This window comes from Macaca nemestrina, chromosome 6 (assembly GCF_043159975.1).
Source record: "Macaca nemestrina isolate mMacNem1 chromosome 6, mMacNem.hap1, whole genome shotgun sequence".
Lineage (NCBI taxonomy): Eukaryota > Metazoa > Chordata > Mammalia > Primates > Cercopithecidae > Macaca > Macaca nemestrina.
In genome coordinates, this window is record NC_092130.1 from 33,670,401 (window position 1) to 33,678,667 (window position 8,267).

Below are 8,267 nucleotides of genomic sequence, written 5' to 3' on the forward strand. Positions count from 1 at the left end.
TAAAATGAGCACTAAATCTGAGAAACAAACCCATGTGACGTCATCTAGGACAGACCTGCTTTTGACTTCAGTGGGTGAACTCCAGGAGTGAATTCTTAGGAGGCACACAACCAGAGAGTCCGCACAAATACATTTCACACCCAGGGTTCAGCACTCTCGCTGGTCAGTAAGTTGAGATTTGGGTTTGGATATTTTATATCCACCTAGAAATACACAGTTGGAAATTAACCCTTTTATTAAGAGTCAAACTTCTATAACAAACGTTTAATAAGACTCATATTTGAATTTTTGAGTTTTTCAAAGCCTGCATCTCGAAGCTCTTGGTAATAAGGACCTAAAATACCTGAAATAAAACTTCCCTTTCCGCTTTCCTCTTCTTCTCCTTCTTTCTTTCACATCCTGTTTTTTCTCTTCTCTTCCTTTTTTTTCTTTTTCTTCCCGTTTCTGCAGACCCTTGCCCTTGTGTTTAATTCTCTCATGTATGTAGTCCCTGCTGTTTGCTCATTGCATAATCAGTGCTAGAAGAAAGCCAAGAGGCAAAATCTCATCATTCCTTAATGATGCAGGTAGCATCCCTGAGCTCCTGTCTGCTTTGTCACTCATGTTGGAAAGAAAAACAGAAAAAAGTAGCAGGGGCATATCTGATGCCCAAATCTGCTCCTTATGAGCTGTGAGACCTAGGGGAAGTCATTTAATATCTGAGCCTCTTTTGTCCATTTCCTTGCCCCGCCTACCTCAGAGATTTCATGAGAATCAGATGAGATCTTACAAGGCCAATGAAAGTCACAGATGCTACAACTTTGTAGTCTCTTTAAGGGCTCGATGTAAGTATTTACGAATGCCACTGTGGGATGGCTCACTCTGATGGGTGAGTGCACCATCTGTTAGGATGCAAAAAGAAAATATTAGAACTTCTATTTATATTGATTTTAAAATTTTGTTCTATTTTAATATATTTCTATGTATGCATTTATATATACTATATGATAGTACAGAAGTTCATGTGTATAATTATATTTTTTTTTTCAGAGGTGCTAGTGGCCCTGCCCTCATCCCACCCCCAATGACTGCTAGAAAAAAGAGAGGGTTGGCGAGTTTTACAGTTGGCTACTATGATTTAATCGTTTGTGTATTTTTTTCCTTTCCTACAGAGTAAAAATCAGGTTCATCGTAGGGGTGAATACAATGTTTACAGCACATTCCAGAGCCATGAACCCGAGTTCGATTACCTGAAGAGTTTAGAAATAGAAGAAAAAATCAATAAAATAAGATGGCTCCCCCAGCAGAATGCAGCTTACTTTCTTCTGTCTACTAATGGTAGGTGGAAGTGATTTTTCCTGTTTGGTATTTTCAGTGATACAGTCGGCCAAACTATATATTTCAATCTCTCTTAACCTCAATTTTCCTTTGAACCGTGTGGGCTGTTGAAAAACTTAGAAATAACATTTGCAAGATGCTTAGCACAGTGCCTGGCACACCCAGATTAGGCCCTCACTAAATAGTAACTATTGTTTTTTAAAATATTAAATTTATGACCCAATTATGTGAGACCCATTATCTGCAGTTTGCAACTATTGCAGATGATTTGCAGGTGTTTTTGGAATGTGACTTCCTGTCTTAAGATTCACTGAATGTTATTCTGGGAATACATTTCAGGAAACTCAACATGTTGTCTCTGTGAGGTTGGCATATTGAATAGAAGTTATTAATCCCTGAATATATTTTAGGGTCTGCAAAGCAGATGGCTGTGTGTCTCTCTGACAAAAATTAAGTTCTAAGATAGGAGCACAAGGCAAGAAGAGATAGGGACTTTATCAAAAAAAAAAAAATCAAGAAAGGGTTTCTTTCCCTATCTCCCTCCATACTTAACACCATTTGTTGGATGAAGAGGAGTTGACATAAATAGGTCAGAGAGAGAGGATGTTGGGTATTGAATAGAGAGACAAATTACATAATCACTGGGTAAGTCTTCATACAGTGGAATTACCTAACCTCCAGGTTCTTAAATCCTTGCTAAAAGAAACCACCTAAGCTCAAAACAACTTGGCATAAAGTCACATGTTAAAGGGTGCTAACTGAATAGCATAACAATTAAAAGGATTCATATTTAAAAATTAAACACCCTCTCCCAAGAACATGAGTTGGAGAATGATTCATTTTATCTCACATGTGAATCTATGAGGAATATACATTTTAATTTAAATCGAGAAGCAAGAAGCAAGGGATTTAAAAAGAAAGGGAAATGTTCGTATTTCAAGTGAAAAAATAAAATGTCAATAATGTGATCAAACATACATGAATATTTTTAAAGACTGGAAGGAAAAACGACATAAGGTTCATCATGATTAATTTTTGTGCAGTATGGGTAACTTGCCAATTTGTTCCTTTTGTCATTTTAATTTGTAAAGTTTTTACAATGAGTCTCATATTAATGTCATGGAAAAAAGGAGGAAGTTATTTAATGCATTTGAACGCCAAATCTCTCAAATATAAAGCCAGCATAGAAGTCTAAAAAATTACAATTCAGATGCAACTGGTTTAGGGTTATCCAAGCATATCTCATCTCCTCATGACCAGATCTCTACTCATCTGTTTTTCCAGACTCCAGGTAGTTTGATTCTTTCTCATAACTGTATTTATTTTTCTGTTTACATTTTGCAATCCTGATTTCTTGGAAGCCAAACCACATAAATTTGTTTCAATTTCTTTCCTTTTACTTTTGCTATTTAAGTTTCACTAACAGGCTTTGCAGATTCAACACTACTCGGAATAAAAGAGACTTATGATGATTTTGACTTACTTCAGGCAGAGGAAAAATGTCTGATTGTCTTCTATAGCTAACTTACTTTATATGATCAAATTTAGCCTATTGATTATTGCATTTAAAACTCAAGGACTTGGCCAGGCGCGGTGGCTCATGCCTGTAATCCCAGCACTTTGGGAGGCCGAGGTGGGCGGATCACGAGATCAGGAGATCGAGGCCATCCTGGCTAACACGGTGAAACCCCATCCCTACTAAAAAAACAAACAAACAAAAAAAATTAGCCTGGTGTGGTGGCGGGCACCTGTAGTACCAGCTACTCGGGAAGCTGAGGCAGGAGAATGGCGTGAATCCAGGAGGCAGGGCTTGAAGTCAGCCAAGATCACTCCACTGCCCTCCAGCCTGGGCGACAGAGCAAGACTCCATCTCAAAAAAAAAAAACCTCAAGGACTTATTAACTACTTTGTTGGGGGGGATGGGAAAAAAATCAGTGAAATGCAATGAAGATTAATTATATAGCATAATATTCTGTTAATTGAGTTTTTAAATAGTTTTTTGATTAACAAGGATATTATCTTCCCATTTGGGATACTGTTTCATATGCCAACAGCATCTCAAAATTATTCTTCTAGGAAAAATTCCCATGTCCTTATGTAATTTTCTTTTTTATACTAATATTGAGGTTGAGAATCCCCCTTAGGCCAAATAGGTTAACATGCAAAAATTAATGGAAGACAATTGGAATTACTGTATAAAAGAGAAAATGAAGATAGATGATAAGATTGTGTTTAAAAGCTGCCACAAGTGATGATAAACTACCCAGAGAACCCGCAAGAAGAAAGAAAAAGTCATTACTCATATTAACAGTCACATGTTCCTTAGACTTTTTTATTCACAAAGCTTCAAGACACTGAGTCAAGAAAAATAGTGTGATAATAAAGTCAAGAATGACTCCAGGCAACCCAACCATGGGGAATTGCATTGAATTCACCTTCAATTATCTCTAAGAAAATATACTGCTTATCTTATTATAGTTAGGAACAATTTTACTTTCTGCTAGAATATATTTTCAACCTTACAATTTCAATAAAAAATAAAACCAATTCAATTGTGAATCTAGACCCTCAAATTATTTACCACATAAAAACACATTGTTTTATCTCATTTTCTACTTTAATACCTATAATGAGAGGGGGGATACACTGAATTTGTTTTTCTCACTATGACACTAGTACATGTTCATTGTAAAAAAAAAAAATACAGAAAAACAAAAATAATAAAAGTGTTCCCATCCAGAGAGAACAACTGTTAAGTCTTTTAAAGAAAAAAGCAAAAAGACATGAATAAATCTGTTTGTTTCTTAACAGAAATATGATATATTCTGCAAACTCTTTTGTAACCAGGTTTTTATTAATATAACACTTAATAACAGGAATATCTTCCCAATTGTTAGTCTAAAATACCATAATGACCACATAGTATTTCCTTACATGATTCTTTTGTAGTTTACTAGTAAGCCTCCTACTATTAGTCCTTTAGCTGTTAACAAATTCTCACTATTATAAATCATATATACTATGTTATAGTATACATAATACATTCTATCCCTATAAGTATATTTGCAGGGATAGATGTTGGTATAGATAAATATGATTAGGCAAATGCATACTATAAACTAAGTATGTCATATTATGTTTACTAAAAACAGTTACATAATTGTATACATAAATATAAAAAAACACAAAATTTGTGTAATAGATATCTCTAGTGGAATTAAGGGAGTTTTTTTTTACCTTTATTATTATTTTGTTTTATTTTTCCCCCACCCCTCCTCCAATATGATTATTTGAATAGCCATTCCATGTACCACTTGTATAACAAAAAGAAGGAAATAAAATGAGAAAATACAAAATCTGTATGGCAATATTATAGATTTGGATTCTACCCCCAAAGTACATAGAAAAAGTACTATAAGGATTTATGAAAAATGTTAATGATCATCGTCCCTGACTGAGAAGTTGTTGGTGATTTTTATTCTTTACGTTATACGCATGATTTCTCTGTTTCTCTGTATAGCAATTTATCATTCATGATAAGAAAAATATACAATGTTAACTTTGCAAAGGGGATAGGATACATTCCAAATCCACGCAACAAAAAAAATTTGCTATTAAAATTGTGGGGATGTTCTAAGCCATAGCTGATCAAGAGCTAGTCACGTGACTGTATAAATATGGCCCATGTTCATTTTCTCACCCTAAAAAGCAGTTCGGTATGCAGCAGGATCTCCTTTTGCTCCTGCACAAGCCAGGGTGACTGCACAATTCAGAGCGCACAAATCATACACTTAGCAGCCTTGCCAGTGTGTCAGACATGAGCAGCCCAAGTGATGCCCAGATACAAGAAAATGGGGCACTTATTTGCTGCTGAAAGCCCACTTCACAATGTGGTGCATTAAGACCTCCAAGAACAAGGCATTTGTTTCTGGCAGCTTCAAGGCGAATGGTACTGTGATCCACATCTCCTACTTAGAAGATCTGTCCTCCCAAAGGCATGAGAATTGGGAGGTGGTGGTGAAAAGTCAGGTGAGGAGAAGTAGAGGAATGAAGCAAGGGGCAAAAGAGGAAGGAATTCCCAGAGGGACGGCTTTTCTTCCCCGACAGTGTTACAGAGAAGAAATAGGATGTGCTGACATCGTCGAGGGATGAAGCTAAAGCTGTCAGAGCAACATGTTATTATGGCAGAATAGTTGCCCAATTTGCTAATTCTAATAAAAGCTGTCATTTGTGGACCATTATTAGAAGCCTAATACTGTGTTAAACACTCTCCATGCTGTGATTTATTTAATCCTCATCAGAGCCCCATCAGGAAGATACTGTTTCCCCAGTTTACAAATAAAGAAACTAAGGCACCATCTTTCTTTGTAAGATTGAACTCTGAGGGATATACTCATACTAATTTTTTTTTTTTTTTTTTTTTTTTTTTGCTTATCTGAAATTCAAACTTAACTGGGTGTTCTGTACTTTTTTACTTGCTAAATCTGGCAATCCTATTTGTTGCTTAAGAAATACTAGTTATGGTTGGGTGTGGTGGCTCATGCCTGTAATCCTAGCACTTTGGGAGGCAAAGGTGGGCAGATTGCTTGAGCCTGGGAGTTTGAGATCAGCCTAGGCAACACGACAAAATGACGTCTCTATAAAAAATACAAAAATTCGCTGGGCGTATTGACATGCGACTGTGGTCCTAGCTACTCTGGAGGCTGAGATGAGAGAATCACCTGAGCCCAGGAAGTCGACACTGCAGTGAGCCATGATCACACCACTGCACTCCAGCCTAGGCAACAGAGACCCTATCTCAATTAAAAATAAAAGAAGAAGAGAGGAAGGGAAGAAAAGGGAGAGGAAGGGAGGGAGGAAGGGAAGGAAGAAGGGAAGGAAGGAATGAAAGAAGGAAGGAAGGAAAGAAAGAAGGAAGGAAAAAAGGGAGGAAGGGAAGGAAGGAAGGAGGGAGGGAAGGGAGGAAGGGAGGAAGGGTTATGTACCCACTGCCTGGGAATCCCCGTCCTTGGTCATGTGACTGGCATCAGAATGGGGATTGGGCCCAAGGTTGTCTAATTCCAAACCCTACCTTGTGCAGGACAGAGGAAGATACAAATAAGGCAACCAAGTTTCTGCCTTCAAAAAGATATGTTATAACAAGTATAAAAAAATGTACACTGGATCTGATAAGGAAAGCCCACTAAGGCATGTGGCCGGCAGACATGATTTGTTTGCCTGATCTCGTCTCCTTAAATAATTGAATTAGGCCAGGCGCGGTGGCTCACGCCTGTAATCCCAGCACTTTGGGAGGCCAAGGCGGGTGGATCACAATGTCAGGAGATCAAGACCATCCTGACTAACATGGTGAAGCCCCGTTTCTACTGAAAATACAAAACAATTAGCCGGGCATGGTGGCGGGCAACTGTAGTCCCAGCTACTTGGGAGGCTAAGGCAGGAGAATGTCATGAACCCGGGAGGCGGAGCTTGCAGTGAGCTGAGATCGCACCACTGCACTCCAGCCTAGGTGAAAATGAGAGACTCCGTCTAAAAAAAAATAAATTAATTAATTAATTAAAAGCCTGCATGTAGGGCATGCCATTCCAGCTCCACAGATCCTTTAGCCCTTTTTACTCATTTCCTTGGCCTGCATGACATGCGTAGGGAAGGGAGTTCTCATGGAAGTTCTGTAGGGATAGGAGTTCTCTGTTTCAATGCTATGGAGAATGACAGGTGTCATCAAGTTGTGTAAAGTGCTGGGGCAGTACAAAGCTGAGAAAGGTAGTTTCCAGCTGGAGACTCCATAGAGGCAGCAAAAGGAAAGGAGCATTTCAATGTATCTCCTTACCATTTTATTTTCCTGAATATTGATAGAAATATGCACTATGTAGGTAGATAAGATTTGTTCATTTGCCCTACTAATGTTTGTTGAGCAGCTACTATGTGCCAGGCACTGTTCTGGGTGCTGGCGGTACAGTGATGAACAAGGGAGATAGAATCCCTACCTTCAACAATTTTACACTCTAGTGAGACAAGACAGATAGTTATTTGATAAATAATCAACAGATTGTCAGGTAGTAAAAAGTATTATGAAGAAAAATAAAGCAGCAGAGAGGAGATAGAGACTGGTTCTGAGGACAGCATTTTTAGGTAGGTTTTACATAAGCCTCTCTAAGGTTGGGATGCAAATGCAAGAGAAAAGTAAAGAAGCGAATTACATGAAAAAGAGGGTAAAGGGCTTTCCTGGCAGAAGACACAGCAAGTGCAAAGGCCCCAAGGCTTAGTGAGCTGAGCGGGTACCGGAGCTGTAGGGAAGCCACGTGGCAGGAGCCCAGTGAGTGAGCAGGGAGAGGGTGGACAGGGAGGTCAGAAAGGTGGAGAAAGTGGAGAGGGCAGGTCATGAAGGGCCTTTTAGGACATGGTAAGGACGATGTGTCAGTGAGGTGAGATGCTAAAATAGAGATAATAGCACCTACTTCCAGAGTTATGACTGTTAAACAACTTTTTCATGTAAAATTCTTAGTTACATCGTAAGCTCTGTGTATGTCGCTACTCTTGTTACTCAATGTTCAATAAATGCTTTTATGGAATGAGCTAAATTAAGGTATACGCTATAGATTTAAGAGCCCATTGTCAGGGAAATCCATTTGTCCCAGCATAATGTATGTTTTTGTTTTGAAATATGAGCTCTGCCTTCAAATGACAAGGGATTTATGCACGGCAACCCTTTACGTGAGCCAGCTTCTGTAGCAATTCTCTCCAACTTTACCTCTTCCTCTCCCCACTGCCCCCAGGAAAACTCCCTTATGAGCTTGCTTTTCACTATAATTCTGACTTAATCTGGTTGCCCACTGCAGATAAAACTGTGAAGCTGTGGAAAGTCAGCGAGCGTGATAAGAGGCCAGAAGGCTACAATCTGAAAGATGAGGAGGGTCGGCTCCGAGATCCTGCCACCATCACAACCCTGAGGG

General features: G+C 38.6%; 1 protein-coding gene across 1 annotated transcript in view; it reads left to right on the top strand.

Annotated features, from left to right (window-relative positions):
- The window catches only part of LOC105466919 (protein phosphatase 2 regulatory subunit Bbeta), a 111,950-nt gene that overhangs the window by 8,306 nt on the left and 95,377 nt on the right, over nt 1-8,267 (top strand). Inside the window, 2 exon segments of the mRNA XM_071098254.1 lie at nt 1,152-1,317; nt 8,154-8,266. Of these exon segments, the coding sequence (XP_070954355.1) occupies nt 1,152-1,317; nt 8,154-8,266 (279 nt within the window).